This window comes from Perognathus longimembris, chromosome 8, assembly GCF_023159225.1.
Source record: "Perognathus longimembris pacificus isolate PPM17 chromosome 8, ASM2315922v1, whole genome shotgun sequence".
NCBI lineage: Eukaryota > Metazoa > Chordata > Mammalia > Rodentia > Heteromyidae > Perognathus > Perognathus longimembris.
Genome location: NC_063168.1, coordinates 61,727,118 through 61,744,359, shown reverse-complemented (window position 1 = coordinate 61,744,359; position 17,242 = coordinate 61,727,118). Strand labels below are relative to the sequence as shown.

Sequence of the window (17,242 nt, the reverse complement as noted above, 5' to 3'; positions counted from 1 at the left end):
GGCGGAGCACGGCTCCTCCACCTTCTTAGCCAGCCCGGTCTTTCCCAGCCTGGCCCATCCCGTGTGTGGTGCTCGTGTTTCCCCCGCCTGGTCGCGGAGAGTCGCTGCGGCTGCCTGTCGAGGGGGCGCTCGGTTTTCAGGTCGTCATGGCTGGTTACGAATACGTGAGCCCGGAGCAGCTGGCTGGCTTTGATAAATACAAGGTAGTGCGGGAGGGCGGACGCCCCTCTCTGCCTTACTGGCCCTGGCCGCGCCCAGGTGGCCGAGGGGCCGGCGCGGTCCGTGTCACCTTGTGCCTGCCGCGTGGCTCGGGGCATGCTGGCGGGAGTTTCTGCTGGGTCCTGGGAGTCTGGGGAGACTTGGGGTCGGAGGGGGGCGTGGAGGCATCCTTAGGCCCGCCGCCCCGCCTCGGCAGCCCTCGGGTAGGGAGATCAACGATCTCTTCATGGAAATCACCATCTATCTCCTCCGGTGATCCTCCGGTGGAGATGGACTTCTCAGCGCTGGCGGGGCGAGGTGATTTCCTGCTCTCTTTTCATGTATCTATTTGCTACTGCTTCCTAGCCTCCTTGGAAGGATGCAGTTCCCTTCTGGGTTGTTTCAGTTTTCTTCCTCGGCGGGAACTTTCTGCTGTGTCTTTCTTGCTTGTACAACTTCGGAGATGGAGATGATCAAGTCAGGCAGACGAGGCCCCAGGGAGGGGGAGTGACTTAACCGAGGCCTCGCCGCTGAGGGCTGCATCCCCATTGCTGCTCCCAGCAAAGAGGCTTCCTCAGCCTGTGGCGCCGAGGCTGACAGTAGAAATCTGTGTGCACTGGAAGGAACTGTTTAGTGCAAACTGCGCGGGCTTTCCAGTACATTGTGAACGTGATGCCAATGTTAAGTTTCGTTGTCTGGCCGCCGGCAAGTCATTTAAACCTGAAGCAGCCTCTTATCTTTTTGCACCCATAAACTGGGAGTATGCGTTTCTACCATGCAAAGTGATTTTAGGGATTTGAGAAGCACCTGCTACTTATGGAGACCCCAGTACATACCGGTGGATAACTTCCAATTTACCTTTTCTGCATTGTCCTCATAACCAGTGACTGGCCCAGCTAACCATCCAATTCGCTAGAGCCTAAAATCGAGGGTTTTAGTCTTTGAACCTGGCTACCAGCTCAGCCTCACTTTGAAACTTAAATGTTTCTTCATCAGACAAGCCCTTCCTAAATACCCCTTTCTCTCTTTGAATGTTCAGCTCATACATGAAGTTCTTTAGTGTGTTCCTTATTTGGAATGTAATTCCCAAATGATGAGACTTGCTTTACAAACCATCGTAGTCTAAGCACTTTTGTGCTGCTTTGTGGAATAGATTCTCAATAAACAGTTGTGGAATGAATAGCTGGAAAAATCATAATGGGTTTTGTTTAACTGGCATGGAAAAACTGGCCTTAGAAGTCCATATAATATGTTCCTCTGTTTCTAAGCAATGTTGTGCTGTGCCATTTTGAATGGAGGTCATGACTTGTCTTAAAAGTAAGTGGAAAGGAGCTCCGGAGCATTGGTAACTCAGGCTAGGGTTTTAGGACTTTCATTTCGTAAAGTTATTAACTCAGATATCTCCTGTTTTGTTTTAAGCACTACCCACTTTGTGTTTTCTGTGCTGCACTGTAAATATTGACATGTAATTTTTTTCCCCCTTAGTGAGGGACCTGCTTTCCAAATAAGTGCTGATAAGATAGTTATTTTATACGTAGCTATGTCTAATTGGGAATCTTCTTTTTCTTATAAGTGATCTTTTTAGATTTGTGTTTACATCTAGACAAGTGTCCTAGTTTACCAGAGATTCCAGTGTAATTTTTTTTAACAGTACTGGGGCTTGAACTGAGGGCCTAAGCTTCTTTTGCTCAAGGCTAGCACTTTACCACTTGAGCCACAGTGCCACTTCCAGCTTTTTTTCTGTGTATGTGGTACTGGGGAATCAAACCCAGGGCTTCATGCATGCTAGGCAAGCACTCTACCATTAAGCCATACTTCCAGCCCTTCGGTGTAATTTCTGTCCCTTTTTCCCTCTTCTCTTACCTGAACTCAGTTCCTGTGTCTGATAACAGATTTCCTATCATCCTGGAAAACAAAGGTCAATTTAGCAAATGTCCAATGTTCACTGAAATACAGTTTGTTGGTTTTATTTTAGTTACATCGAGGCTTTGGGGAAAAAAAGGAGCGCAGGCTTTTTTTTTTTTTTTTTTTGTCGGCCATGGGCCTTGAACTCTGGGCCTGGGCGCTATCTCTGAGCTCTTCAGCTCAAGGCTAGCGCTCTACCACTTGAGCCACAGTGCAACTTTCTGTTTCCTGCTGGTTAATTGGAGATAAGAGTCTTACGGACTTTCCTGCCCTGGCTGGCTTTGAACCGAGATCCTGAGATCTCAGCCTCCTGAGTAGCTAGGGTTACAGGTGTGAGCCACCAGCGCCCAGTTTGAGCACAAGCTTTAAATCTGAATATTTTAATAGTAGCAGATTCTTTAATATTGCATTCATGTTAAAATATGAATTTAGAGGTGTCTAAAAGAAGAGTCTATGTGGTCAGTTTTGTTGAAATGTGAATGGCACACAGATCTTTCTGTTATTGCATTCCCGTTGTGAGGTCGTGAGCTAATAAGTGCTTTATCAGCTTATTGAACTAGAGTCATTCTCCTCACCCCCATAGTGTGTAGAGTCAAAACATTCAAAAGAGATTTTTATTTCTTGATGTGACCTTTTATATTAGAGCAAAGAGATATAGAGAAAAATTGATACTGTAAGAACAGCTGGTGGAAAAATTGCTCTTGAACCAGTTTAATTTCTTTATCTTCTCTTGTGGTACATCTGAGAGCTACAATTGGAAACCTGGCACTTACACAGAATGGTTGCTGAATGGGGTGCTCACACAGAGAGGTAAAGTTTCTGTAGTAAGAAACTGGGAAATGATTAGTTTTCAGTTTAGAAAGCCTGGGTTGGATTCTGTTAGACACTTTTTTTGCACTTTCTTAGTACTTCTTTTCTCTGTAGTAGTGGTATTTAGTGTATTCCTATTAAGCAGTTGAATGATTAATTGAATGGACATGAGATATAGGAGAATAGGGCCAATAGCTATCTTGTTCAGCATAATTATGTCTATCATAGTGCCATGAACAGAAGAGGTTGTCAATCAATATTGATGGAGTGAAAATGGAAAAGAATATAAGCCATTTTGGAAGTGTATCTGTGGGTATGGAAGGATAGTTTGGCCTTTTGAAGGCAAAGTTGTCAACTACAGCTACTATTGTTCTCCCTGCTTCATTACTCAATTTAAAAGAGTTGTGTTGAGAAACTTCACCCTTTGAAGCCTATTATTCCTCTGTAACCATTTTAGATACTTCTCTGTGGTTGATTGATTTTCCTGCTTCTTTAAAGGTGAAACTGCTATATTGTTTGCATAAGCTAGGGAAGGCATAGTTTTAATGTACAGTGTAGCAGTTACTGTTAAATTGTATCATTTTGCTTCTGGAGAGCAGGTGTTCTGGATACACCTTGTTTGGTTTCAAGAATATAATTTCATTGTGAGTTGGAGTTGGTTTCTGCTGTTTTGAGTAGCTAATGAACTTGGCTGTTAACAATAATCTAATAGTTTATAGGGATGATAATTTTGTATTAGTATTACAGTGAAGATGTTGTACAGAGAGACTGCTTGCATGTTGATGGTGATGCTAGATAGAGTACCAGAATTCAGTCTGGCCTTTCAACCTTCCTGGTTTGTAGTTTGATTTTGTTTATTCAGTAAGCATTTATGGGGGCGACATTCCTTAGGTACAGCATTAGGGCTGCAAAATTAAGCTAAGCTGAAATTCCAGATTTCATAGAACCCAGTTGGTGGCATACAGATATGTAAATAAACAGTTATAAATAGTAAGTGAAGTTAGTAAGTACCCAGTGCTAGGGGAGGTGGCAACTTCTAGTGAGTGGAGGTTAGAGGGGGATTAGAACTGAGAAAGGCTTCAGATAGTATGGAGATGGAGGAAGGGGTTAGTCCAGAAAGATGAATTTTACCTCCCAGGTGGAGAGAGAGAAGCAGCATCACCGAAGAGAGTGAAAGAGGGCAAATAGAGAGGAGTCTGAGTATTTTCTAGGAACCACTAGAATTTAGATAAGGTGTTTAAGCATAGTGATGGAGTGACAGGAGATGAGCCCAGGGAGGTGTTGTCTTGGGAGGGGGTGGTCAGTTTAGTTCTGGATATGTGTGTGTGTGTGTGTGTGTTGTGTGTGTGTGTGTGTGTGCGCTTGTCCTGGGGCTTGCACTCAGGGCTTGAGCATTGTCCCTGGCTTCTTTTTGCTCAAGGCCAGTACTCTACCTCTTGAGCCACAGCGCCACTTTGGCTTTTTTCTGTTTTATGTGGTACTGAGGAATCAAACCCAGGGCTTCATGCATGCTAGACAAGCACTCTATCACTAAGCCACATTCCCAGCCCTAGTTCTGGATTTTTTGATGGATCAGTTTCATCACTTGGAGGAAGTGTTTAGCAAAGTCCTAGGCCCTCTGTGGGAGATTCACATTGGATAGATTGCCCTGGTAATCAGCATGTTAAATACCTCAGGTGTTTCTTCTTAGGCAGGTGCCTAAGTAGTGTGGTAGTTTTGTTATCATAATGATAGCAGATTTATACATACAATGTATTGTATTCTAGGCATGCCTGAAAGTGCTTCCCACATATTATCTTAATATTTACAACTCCCCTATGGGATGGTGGCACTACATACCAGTTCAATAAATTTCCTCAAGATCACACAGTTATTTAATATGTAGTGGAGCTGAGGTTGACCCCAGGCAGTCTGAATATGGACTCCATATTCTTCATGCTGTTCTGCCTCTTAAAACGAAGAATGAAATAGAAACTCTGCCTATAGGTAGAAGCCTCAGAATAAAAACTTTCAGTGGCATGCTTTTTTTTTTTTTTTGGCCAGTCCTGGGCCTTGGACTCAGGGCCTGAGCACTGTCCCTGGCTTCCTCCGCTCAAGGCTAGCACTCCGCCACTTGAGCCACAGCGCCGCTTCTGGCCGTTTTCTGTATATGTGGTGCTGGGGAATCGAACCTAGGGCCTCGTGTATCCGAGGCAGGCACTCTTGCCACTAGGCTATATCCCCAGCCCTCAGTGGCATGCTTTAATGATGTGTCTAATGCTTACAGATAGGGAAGATGTACAGTGGGGGAAAAAAAGATTATCCCCCACCCACCCAGTTTTTAAATTATTAGTAGCGATAGATAGGCTTGTATTTACGAGTCAGTCATGGATTTGGTTGAGCATAGCAGTATCCTTTTTTTGTGGGGGATAGCTCCAAAACCCTCTGAATGCCTGCAGCCTCACATAGCAATGAATCTTATGTGTCATTGGTTACTTCCTTCTCTCTCTCTCTCTCTCTCTCTCTCTCTCTCTCTCTCTCTCTCTGAGACAGACTTGAACTCAATATCTGATGCTTTCACTCGCCATGCCTCCAACCCCAACTCCTTATACATAAATATAGACTTACAATGAAGTTTAACTTATAATTTAGGCACAGCAAGAGATTAACAACAATATGATAGGTCAGTTATAATAACATGCTGTAATGAAAGTTATGCATCTCTGGTCTCTCCAGATATTTTGTGTTAGCTCCTCACCTTGCTTGTGATGTCAGGGGAGCAGTACCTCCAAGGGGAGAGGAGGTGAGGAGGAGGAGGACAGGAATCTTGTGATATCGTGTTAAACTACAGTAGACTGGTTAATGAACACAAGCAGTGTGATGGTAGGGTAGTTGATAGGAAACTGGGCCGACTATGGAGGACTGCTTAGTGGATAGTGTATACATTGTGAATATGCTAGACAAAGGGATGGTTCACATTCTGTTTGGGATGGAGCAGGATTCCATTACAGTACTCAATTCAGTACTTATTGTTTATTTCTGAAATTTTTCCATTTAATCTTTACTGACCATGTTTGACCAAAACCACAAACAGTGAAGATCATTGGGTCAGGGGCTGCTATTGTAACAGTATAAGTTCATTTGCTATTAGCTATAATTGAGAGATAGAGGCTTTTGATTAAATAGCAGTTTTGGGGTTAATACTTAATTGGAAGAACCCACATATAAACTGATTTCTAGCAGGCAGCCTAATTTGTCTAACCAGCTTTTCCCATCGTGAAAAACATGGTACCTACCTCATAGGAGCGTATTGAAAAAAAAAAAAAGAGTGAGTTAGATGTGTGAAGTGCTGGCCCATAGTGTAAAATAAATGAAAAATAAAACTTGCCATTTGTGCTTTCCTGCATGCTAACATTAGGTATGTGTGCACATGCACATTTGTGTGCACCTACACACCCTCAGGAAGTTATTATACCAAGAAAAGATATGATTTAGGAAAGCAAGTTAACAATGGCAACCTATCGGAGAGATGGAAATAATAGAGAGTTTCATGTCTAGCTCAGACATTTCTGATTTGAGGCTTCTGTGCAATAATATAACAGGCAAAGTAAGTAATTTTTTTCCCAAAATCATTCTTTCTTTTTAAAGAATTTGTGGTGACTTCCATATGTTTATCAAGTACTTGATAGTCAAGTTCCTCAACAAATATTTCAAGTTCCTTTTCTAGGTTAATTCTTCTTTTTTCATCTTGTCTCTCGTTACAGCTTAATTACTCAGTGAACCAGTTGGTCATCATGACTTGTGTTTGTCTCCTTGCTCTAACTTCTCCAATTGTCTTTTACCACCCTCTCTGCCTTGTTAGATATAAATGACAGTATTCACTGAAATGAGATCTCCTTGCTCAGTGAGTGAGTCATGTTCTCTGTGGGTGTACTTCTTACAGACTTGTATTGATAAAATGCACTATGAGAAACTCTTAATTTCTGTCCTGGGGTTAATATAACTTTCCTTTTTGTATTTGAGTTTAGAGTTGGTGTTTTTATCTCTTAGTAGATTGCAGTACAGAATAGGTATTTAATGGATACTTGCTGAATGTGATTATACTTTGCTTCTTAGTTACAGTGTGGCATTCCAGGCCACCATGTGATACAAATATTGACCACTAACCTTGCTAGTGGCTCACTCTCCAGCTCAGCAGCTGAGGAGATTTAATTTACATTTATTCTGGAAAGAGCCAGTATTCTGACATCAGACACATCTGGCGCATTTGTTAAAAGACAGATTGCTTGGTCCTGTCGCTGAGTCGTGTGTGTGTGTGTGTGTGTGTGTGTGTGTGTGTGTGTGTGTTGCGCACTCCTGCATGCATGCAGGCTGGTCCTGTGGCTTGAACTCAGGGCCTGGCATTGTCCCTGTGCTTCTTTACTCAAAGATAGTGTGCTACCACTTGAGCCACACTCCACTTCTGGCTTTTTTTGGTGCTTAATTGGAGATAAGTCTCAAGGACTTTTTGTCTGGTCTGGCTTCAAACCGTGATTCTCAGGTTCTCAGAGTAGCTAGTATTACAGGTGTATGCCCCTGGTGCTTAGCTAGTATCTGGTTCTTTTAGTCTGGGTAGGGTCAGTAATTTGCGTCTAGTTTGCCACCACAGCAAAGAAACATTCAGTTATATTGCAATATGAGGAGAGTAAGTAAAACCAAGAAATAAATGTGAAAGAGTATCAGATAATCTTTATTTTTTTAATGCTAATGATTGAACCCAGAGTCTTGTGTATATTACCCTCGAGTGAAATTCCCAGCCCAAGATTTTTTTGAGACAAGATCTCACTATGTCATGTCTTTGTTTATGGGGTTTGGTGATGTTACTAAGAGGTAAGAGTGGTATTTAACATATACAAAGCTGTGAGTTCAGTCCCTATCACCCACACTCCCTGCCCCATAAAAAAGAAAGAACAGCCCATAGTTGTTTTTTTGGCCAGTCCTGGGGCTTGAACTCAGGGCCTGAGCACTGTCCCTGGCTTCTTTTTGCTCAAGGCTAGCACTCTACCACTTGAGCCACAGCGCCATTTCTGGCTTTTTCTGTTTATGTGGTGCTAAGGAATCGAACCCAGTGCTTCATGCATGCTAGGCAAGCTCTCTACTGTTAATTTAATGTCAACAGACCTTTCCTAATTGTTAAGGTGATTCTGTATGTAGTGATGCAGAATTATGGAAATGACTTCTTGCCACCTTTGCCATATATATAATGCTCGCAGAAAAGGTAGCAATATCCTTTTACCTTTTCTGTGTCCTGTTTCTTACAAGCAAGTCACAGGTTCTACCCTGGAGGTAGAAAGAACCACCAAGGGGATTGGTTATATAAGGGAGTGAGTCATTGGGATGTAGTTGCCATAAACTGGAAGAGAGAAAAATGAGTATTAGAAGATCATGTGGGAATTCTTATTTCAGTACATTGAATTTAGGTAGTTGAATAATTTGTACTCAAGCCAGGGTAACATAGTCTGGTTTCAAAGAAAGTGGTCAGTTTCATCGGAGTGTTTTCAGACTACTCTATCCTTATTGGAATCAGAAAGACTTAAAGCTTAGACTTTACTGTTGCTGAATTTCACAGTTGCTGAACTTTATAACCTCTATATTTAGAATGTAGATAGGGATAATTTGCCTTATCTGTCTTATAATCCTAAGTGAGGCAATCGATACAGTTGTCCTTTGGAAACCATGAACACTACACAAATGTAACACCGTGTTCTTAATAGGGGATTAGTAAGGGCAGTGTCCCATTGTGAAGTTAAAAGTCCCAATGGAGCAGGTGCCAGTGACTCACTTTCTGGCTGCTCAGGAGGTTGAGATTTGAGAATCACCGTTGGACTGGCCAGATAAATCTATAGAACTCTTATCTCCAAGTAATCAACAAAAAGCTGGAAGTGGAATGTGGCTCAAGTGCCAGCTGAGAGTGGCAAAAGCTGAATGAGAGACTCAGACACATAAAAAATTGAGTTCAAGCCAGAGAAGGGGCTTATAAATACTTCCTGTGCCACACAGATGGCAAGAAACATGCAAAGTGGTCCTTTGGTGCAGGTTTCCTAAACATTGCCTGAACTCCTACTTTATGTCAGAGTAGAAAGTTGGGGCACGTTTCATATTGCATTTTTCTTTCTATGTCAGAGCTCTGTGAAATATAGTTGAATGTGGGTTATGTATTAAAGCAAGCTCTTAACTTTTTTTTTTTATATTTTGTTGAGGGATATAACACTTCTTAACAATTAGGATCTCTTGTGCTTAAGTGACTTAAGTTAGTTGGAGGGAAGACGCCCAAAAGACGGGAATGCCATTACTAAAGAACTCAGCTCCAGGATGGGTAAGAACCTGTGTCAACCACCAGAGCTTCTGAGCCAGTAAAGACTGAGACTTAGTGTTGAGACTGATAAGAACTATCAGCCAGGGAGAGCCCTCAGTATCATACCACGACTGTGCTAGTGGACATTGGACTTCATCTTGTAGGAGGAAAGAGAGAAGGCTTTCCTTTGTTCTCTCTTAGGTTCTTTTGTTGTTTTGTTTTATGTTTTTTGAGACAGGGTAGCACAAGCTGGCCTAAAGCTGGTTAGTAGCCCATGCAGGCTTCAAACTTGATCCTCCTGCCTCAGCCTCCTGAGTTGCTGGGATTATAGGCAAGCTACCCCTCCCTCCTCCAGCTTTCTTGAGAAGTTAATAATTCATATTTTATTTCAGTGTTAGGGAAATTGCTGTGAGTAATAAATACAATTCAAACAGTGGATCCAGCTGTGAACTATGTTGCTTTTACTACAACCATGAATGATTATGAGCTCAGGAATTTTAGAAATTAAAAAAAATCAGAAATGTCATTTAACTTTGCTTCCATCTGAGGTGATTAACGATAAATGCAGTTCTTGAACTGTCATTAGTTTATACTCAAGCCACATTTTAAACATTTCTGTAATTAACTAGATATGTTTTATGCTCACAAAGCATACATTTCAGATAAGCACAGGCTTTACATTAACAAGTTTTTGATAGTAAGAGACTTATTATGTTGACTAGAATACAAGACAGGGGAAATCTGTTATTGATGATAGATATTAGAGCATTACTCGGGCTGTAACACTTCAGTTTTCTTACCTATACACAGAAGGGATTTAAATAGAGTATCTGTATGAAGACAGTGCCTTTAATTACTGAAGGCATGGCTCAAGAGGTAGAGCACTAGTCTTACAAGTGCAAGGCCCTGAATTCAAACCCTAGAATGTTTTTCATCTTTTCAACATATTTCAAATTCCTTCTTCCTTAGGCCCTTTTCACAGCATATTTTATTTGTTTGTTTGCCAGTCTTGGGGCTTGAACTCAGGGCTGGAGGACTGTCCCTGAGCTTCTTTTGCTCAAGGCTAGCACTCTACCACTTGAACCACATTATGTGTCTGTGGCATTGAGGAATGAAACCCGAGGCTTCATGCAAGCACTCTCCCACTAGGCCACATTCCCAGCCCTCACGGCATATTTTGGAATTATTTTTCTTAGAAGGCATTGTTCTGAAGACTTCAGCTTCTCAATACTAAATGGTTGATGTGAAGCCAAATGAACTGCTCTCACCTGAGGAGCTGTAGCAACTCCACCGGTGTTTCCCTTTTGCACTTTTGTTATCCTTCAATCCACTTTCCACTTTCTACATTATGAGAATGATAGACTGAAAATATAAATGAAGGAGGGTTTTTTTTTTTTTGCTTTGAGCAAAATCTTAACTCATTGCGATCCTGCTGCATGGCATCTGCGTGACTCTATTCTCATTTCATGCTCTTCTTCACTGAGCTATGGCTGCATTGGCCTCCCTTTAGTAGTTCAGATAGTTTTAGCCTTATGGTCTTTGCACTCTTTGCAATTCTCTGCCTCGAAGAAATAATCTCTGCATGTACCTTTCCCCCCAGTGTATGTGGAGAAGAGTCATACATATTTTCTCACTTTATTATTATTTTTTGGGACAGGGCTCAGAATGCTATTCAGGCTGAGCCTTCCACCTCAGCCGTTCAGGCAGCTGGGACTGTCAGCATGAACTACTACACCCGCTTATTTTTATTTATATTTTTGAGGTGCTAGGGATAGAACCTAGGGACTTGCATAAGCTAGTCAAGTACTCTACCACTGAGCTACACCAGATCCTGTGTTTTTGTTTTTTTTTTTTCTGTTCCTGGGGCTTGAACTCCTCAGGGCCTGGGCTTTTCCCTGAGCGCTCTACCACTTGACCCACAGCACCACTTCCAGCTTTTTTGAGTAGTTGATTGGAGATAAGAGTCTCACGGACTTTCTTGCCCAGGCTGGCTGGCTTCAAACCTCTATTCTCAGATCTCAGCCTCCTGCATAGCAGGATTACAGGCCTGAGCCACCGGTGCCCAGCTCCCTGTCGTTCTTTAAAGGTACAAATTATATATAAATACACAGATCTTACATGCATAAGTTAGGGAATATTTATCCATATGTATTCACTCACTTAATGGACTTAATGCTAACTGACAGATGTTTTCCCACTTGGCCACACTTTTAGCCTTTTCTTTCTTGTTTGTCCTTAGGGATCAGTTTAAGTGACTCTTTGAGAAAGTTTCTGACTGACTTGACTTGACATACCCAGTTTGTCATTTTTCTGGGGATGTGGGGAGGACGGGTCACTTCATTAGCTTCTTAGGAATGCCATAAAATTCCTGCACCGTGGGTAGCTTTTAGCAACAGATGCTTATTTTCTCCTAATTTTTCTAAAAGCCAAGGTATTGGCAAGCCTACAATCCTTCCAGATATGGCGGGCCAGTTCCTCCCCGGGGAGGAGTTTCTGATGGCTCCTGGTGTACCCTGGTTTGTGATCGCCCATCTCTAATCTTGCCTTTGCTCCCTTCATGCCGCCTTCATCTCACGGGCCCAATTGTCCCTCTTCTTATACAACACTGTTTCTTTTCTTCATAGTTACAGATATTTAAAAAAAAAAAAAACTCAAGCTGGGCACCTAGTGGCTCACATCTGTAATCCTAGCTACCCAGAAGGCTGAGATCTGAGGATCATGGTTTGAAACCAGCCTGGGCAGAAAAGTCTGTGAGACTCTTATCTCCTGTAAACTACTCAGGAAAAGCTGGAAGTGGTGCTGTAGCTCAAGTAGTAGAACACTAGTCTTGAGCACAAAAAGGATGAGGGACAGTGCCCAGACCCAGAGTTCAAGCCCTAGGATCGGCCTCCCCACTCCCCCCCCAAAAAACCTCAGCTTATGATTATTGTTTTCTTTTTTAAAAATTTTTATTGTCAAACTGATGTACAGAGAGGTTACAGTTTCATACGTTAGGCATTGGATACATTTCTTGTACTTTTGTTACCTCCTCCCTCATTCCCCCCGCCCCCTTTCCTTCTTCCCCGCCATGAGTTGTTCAGTTGATTTACACCTAACAGGTTTTTTTTGCCAGTCCTGGGGCTTGGACTCAGGGCCTGAGCACTGTCCCTGGCTTCTTTTTGCTCAAGGCTAGCACTCTGCCACTTGAGCCACAACGCCACTTCTGGCCATTTTCTGTATATGTGGTGCTGGGGAATTGAACCCAGGGCTTCATGTATACGAGGCAAGCACTCTTGCCATTAGGCCATATTCCCAGCCCTACACCTAACAGTTTTGCAAGTATTGCTTTATTGTTTTCTTTCTTAACATGGATCTCTCACAAGACTGTAGACTTGAACTCAAGAAACACCTTTGTTTTCACCACTTTCTTTTCAGTGAGTCAGCATAGTCGCTGTCGCTGGCAGAATCATAAGTACTCAATCATGTGTACTTGACAACTCACTAGATGAATGAAAGAGGAATGAATTTTGCTCTTTTTCTTCCTGCCTTCCTCCATGCCTTCCTTCCTGCTTTCCTCTCTCCCTCCCTCTTTCCCCTCTCCTCCCCCCCTCCTTTCTTTCTCTAGTACTAGAGCTTAAATCTAGGCCCTGGGCACTGTCCTTGAGCTCTTTTGCTCAAGACTACTGCTCTATCACTCGAGCCACAGATCCATTTCTGTTTTGGGGTTGTTTTGTTTTTGTTTTTGTTTTTTGCCAGTCCTAGGGCTTTGACTCAGGATCTGAGCACTGTCCTTGGTTTCTTTTTGTGCAAAGCTAACATTCTACCACTTCAGCCACAGCACCACTTCCAGCCTTTTCTGTTTATGTGGTGCTGAGGAATCAAACCCAGGGCTTCATGCATTGCAAGGGAAGCAATCTGCTGCTAAGCCTAAGGAAAGAAGGAAGGAGCCAGAGTCAGTGTTTTTGGTGTGTGCCAAAAAAAAAAAAAAAATAGTGTTCCAGTATAAAATAAAAGCCCATTTGACAAGCATTAGTAAATACCGTACATCTAGTTTAGCACCTTTAAGAGTTTGTATTTTGGCATTTTTCTTTCTGCTGACTCACAAGACTTTTCTCAGTTTCTTTGTATTAAGTGATACATGACCCTAAGACCTTTCTCAGGTGTGTAAGGCTAGAACACTGAGTATTTTTTAGGTTTATTGTTTGTTCCTTGTAACCCCACATTAATCTTTCTTTTCATACTTGAGCTCATCAGCTATTCCCCAATGTCTAATAATTGAATCCCTGGAGGATAAACTGACCCTGTATTCAGTTCTACATGTTCTTACTTATTCTGTTTTCCCCAAAGGAGAGATTTATGGCTAAAGCTTCAGAATTTGAAAAGAGCTTTTTCCCCTGGAAATACCATCCCTTAAGGACTTGGTTTTAGATTTGAATTAAAATGATGGAAAGCTGCTGAATGAGAGTTATTTAGTGAACACTTGAATTAAGAACATTGTGCTTTGTGTTCTGGATTAGGTATTCATGTGATACCTTAAACTGTTTTATTCTGATTTGAACCTTTAACAACTTTTGTGCTTTTCAATACATGATAAATATGAAATGGAAGTTTTCCAGTTTATCCTGCCTCCTGGCTTGATGCCAGTTTTTGTGACCATCCCACATTCTTGTTGGCAGATGAAGAGGTCTGTGGACTTAAATTCAGGTGATTGTTTAGGATTCCTTCATTCATCAGAGCTTCCAGTGTGGTAATACTGTTATTTGGAAAGCTGTGAATGGTAGAGTACAAGCCTTGAAACATTGGAAGTATTTCCCACACATCATAAAACATTTAGAAAGAAAGGTTGATCTTTAATTACAATTTAAAAATGTTTGGTTCATACTTGTTACTTATTTTACACATATACCAGATAACTAAAACTTTGACTAATATCATTTAAATGTTAGATAGATAAATCAGTATTATTATCTGGGTAATAACCCAGACTAAAATATTGTGAACTCCTTAAGGGTAGTAATTGTCACATAGAACAATTTTATATCTTTTCCATATCTAGTGGAGTGCTTCCTGAATGCCAGGTACTCCACTGTGTGTGTGTGTGTGTGTGTGTGTGTGTGTAACAAGTTATCAACATGACAAAGCTTTACATGTTACATAGTTACATACTGTATATTGTTAGTACCTGTTAAAGTTTTGTTTGAACTCTTTCTTACATGAATAGCTTGGTAATTGTGTATAAACTCCATTACCACACAATTAACCTGTTTTGTCTTCCACTGTTTATTCCACTTTCTTCAATAGCATGATCTGTCATTCCTTTGGTGCCGAACGCACATTCTATACATTGCATGTACCGTGTGTCATGTACTGTTGTAGGTGGTTTCACTTAACGTTATCACTTTACCTAATCCTGTGACAGTCCTTTGAGGCAGGGCTCATTTCATAGACAGAGTCTGCCCACAGTTGCCCATATAGTAGTGTATTTGTAATGGGTCAAGGGGGAGAACAACAAGACTCCTGTAAATTGAGTGATGCGGGGGTGGAGAAGTGTGTGGTCAGTGTTTGATTATGTATAGTGTGCATTTTACTAGCTCTGCATAATAACAACATATGAAAGTGGTATAAATTCCTTTTTTTTAAATAGGGCTGGGGTTTACCTAGGGCTTTGTACACCCTAGGTAATGCCCTCTTACTGATTTATATCCTCAACTCTCAATGTCAGTTTATTTACTGGAACACTGAAATATTATAGAAGTTGGTTTTGAGGGAAAAGGATGAGTCAATTATTATCTTGGTTATTTGGATTCTGGGTGGGTATGTGTGAATGAAACAACCACTGTTTGATTAACTTCTTGACTTCAGGATGACTTTTAGACTTCTGTGACCCTGCCCTCTTGCTATAAAAATAATGACTGTGGTTAATAGTGTTTGCTATTGTAGTCTTGTTATTCAGATGATGAAATCCTACAAGTTGATATATTCTCAGGTGTTTTTTTTTTTTTGTTTTGTTTTGTTTTGTTTTTTTGCCTGTACTGGGGCTTGAAATCAGAGCTTGAGCTTATTTTTTTCCCCCTCAAGGTTAGCATTCTACCACTTGAGCAGCTTTTTCTGTGTATGTGGTACTGAGGAATCTACTTCTGGCTGTTTGGTGATTAATTAGAAGTCTCATGGATTTTCTTGCCTGGGCTGGCTTCAAATTTCGATCCTCAGATCTCAGTCTTCTGAGTAGCCAGGATTATAGGCGTTGCGTCACTGGCATTCAACCTCCAGATGTTTGTTTGTTCGTTTGCTGGTCCTGGGACTTGAACTCAGGGCCTGGACTCTGTCTCTGAGCCTCTTTGTGCTCAAGGCTAGCACTCTACCACTTGAGCAGCTTTTTCTGTGTATGTGGTACTGAGGAATCAAACCCAGGGCTTCATGCATGCTAGGCAAGCACTCTACCACTAAGCCACATTCTCAGCCCTCCACGTTATTTTTATACAATTATTTTCATTTGAGAAATTATATTTGCTAATATGTAGGCATTAACTCAGAATGTTTTATTTTCCTAACAGTACAGTGCTGTGGATACCAACCCACTGTCTCTGTATGTCATGCATCCGTTTTGGAATACTATTGTAAAGGTAAGATAATTAATAGACTTTCTATTTTATCTTATTTTTATTTTTCTCCTTAAATAGTGGAATTGGGTTTTGGACTCAGGGTGTCATGCTTCTCAGGCATGGTGTCTGCCACTTCCCCAGCTCCAGTCTAGTCACATATGTTTTGTTTTAGTAAGTCTGAAGTACTTTAACCTATTTAGTGGAATGGTAGGCTTCAACTCTGAACAAGATTTCCAGAGATACCCCCCTTCCCTTTCTCCTTTGCCTTAGTGACCACATACTTTTTTTTTTTTTGGTCAGTTGTAGGGCTTAAACTTGGGGCCTGGGTGCTGTCCCCTGAGCTCTTTTTGCTTAAGGTTAGTGCTCTACCACTTTAAGCCACAGTGTCACTTCTGGTTTCCTGGTGGTTAGTTGGAGATAAAAAGTCTCGTTGCCTTTCTTGCCTGGACTGGCTTTGAAGCATGATCCTCAGATCTCTGCCTCCTGAGTAGTCAGGATTACAGTCATGAGTCACCAGCACCCAGGTACCTTTTTGGTTTCTCTTTCTGCAGTCTGTAAATTTATACACTTCAATTTAGCATTTTTAAGACTTTCTGAATACTTTCTTGTTAAGATTACAAAGGTTTGTAGATTATACCAACATTAAAAATATAGAGGTAGAAAGAAGAAAGAAATGCTCATTTCTGTCCATTGGAGATTCTAATTCACATTTAATACATGTAATTACTGCAGATAGTCTTTCAAAGTGATAGCTTCTTTTGACTCAAATTTGTATGTCATGGTGTTTATTGTCCAGGTATTCCCTACTTGGCTGGCTCCGAATCTGATAACATTTTCTGGTTTTCTACTGGTTGTATTCAATTTTCTATTTATGACATACTTCGATCCTGACTTTTATGCTTCAGGTAAGAATATTACTTTAATATAAACATTTTAAATGTCTGGGTAGAGATAAATGAAGTGTGATTTGTTATTTTGTAATTTTATTGAGATGCTTATAAAGTTATGTTTTTATAATGTTATATATCTTTATTAAGCTCTAGAAATACAGTACAACATGCCTGTTGATTTAGTTTTGCTGCCTAAGTAGTAATAACCTTTTGGCAAACAAAGAATAACTAAGCTGGATGTGATAGCACAGGTGGAGGCAGCATCTAGAGTTTCCAACCAGTTTGTGCTACATAGTACGACACTGGTCTCAAAAACCAAAAACAAGCCAGGTGCTGGTGGCTCACACCTGTAATCCTAGCTACTCAGGATGCTGAGATCTAAGGATCATGGTTTGAGGCCAGCCCAGACAGGAAAATCCTTAAGACTCTTATCTTCAATTAACAACAACAACAAAAAGCCAGAAGTAGAACTGTGGCTCAAGTGACAGATCAACAGCCTTGAGTGAAAAAGCTAAGGGACAGTGCCCAGGCCCTAGGTTCAAACC

The 17,242-nt window shown here is 41.3% G+C and overlaps 1 protein-coding gene across 1 annotated transcript in view; it reads left to right on the top strand.

The window, feature by feature from the left end:
- Positions 1-28: 28 nt before the first annotated feature.
- Selenoi (selenoprotein I) overlaps positions 29-17,242 on the top strand; it is a 37,774-nt gene continuing 20,560 nt past the window's right edge. Inside the window, exons 1-3 of the mRNA XM_048353284.1 lie at positions 29-203; positions 15,760-15,828; positions 16,604-16,712. Of these exons, the coding sequence (XP_048209241.1) occupies positions 147-203; positions 15,760-15,828; positions 16,604-16,712 (235 nt within the window). The 5' untranslated portion in view covers positions 29-146. The remainder of the gene's footprint in view (positions 204-15,759; positions 15,829-16,603; positions 16,713-17,242) is intronic.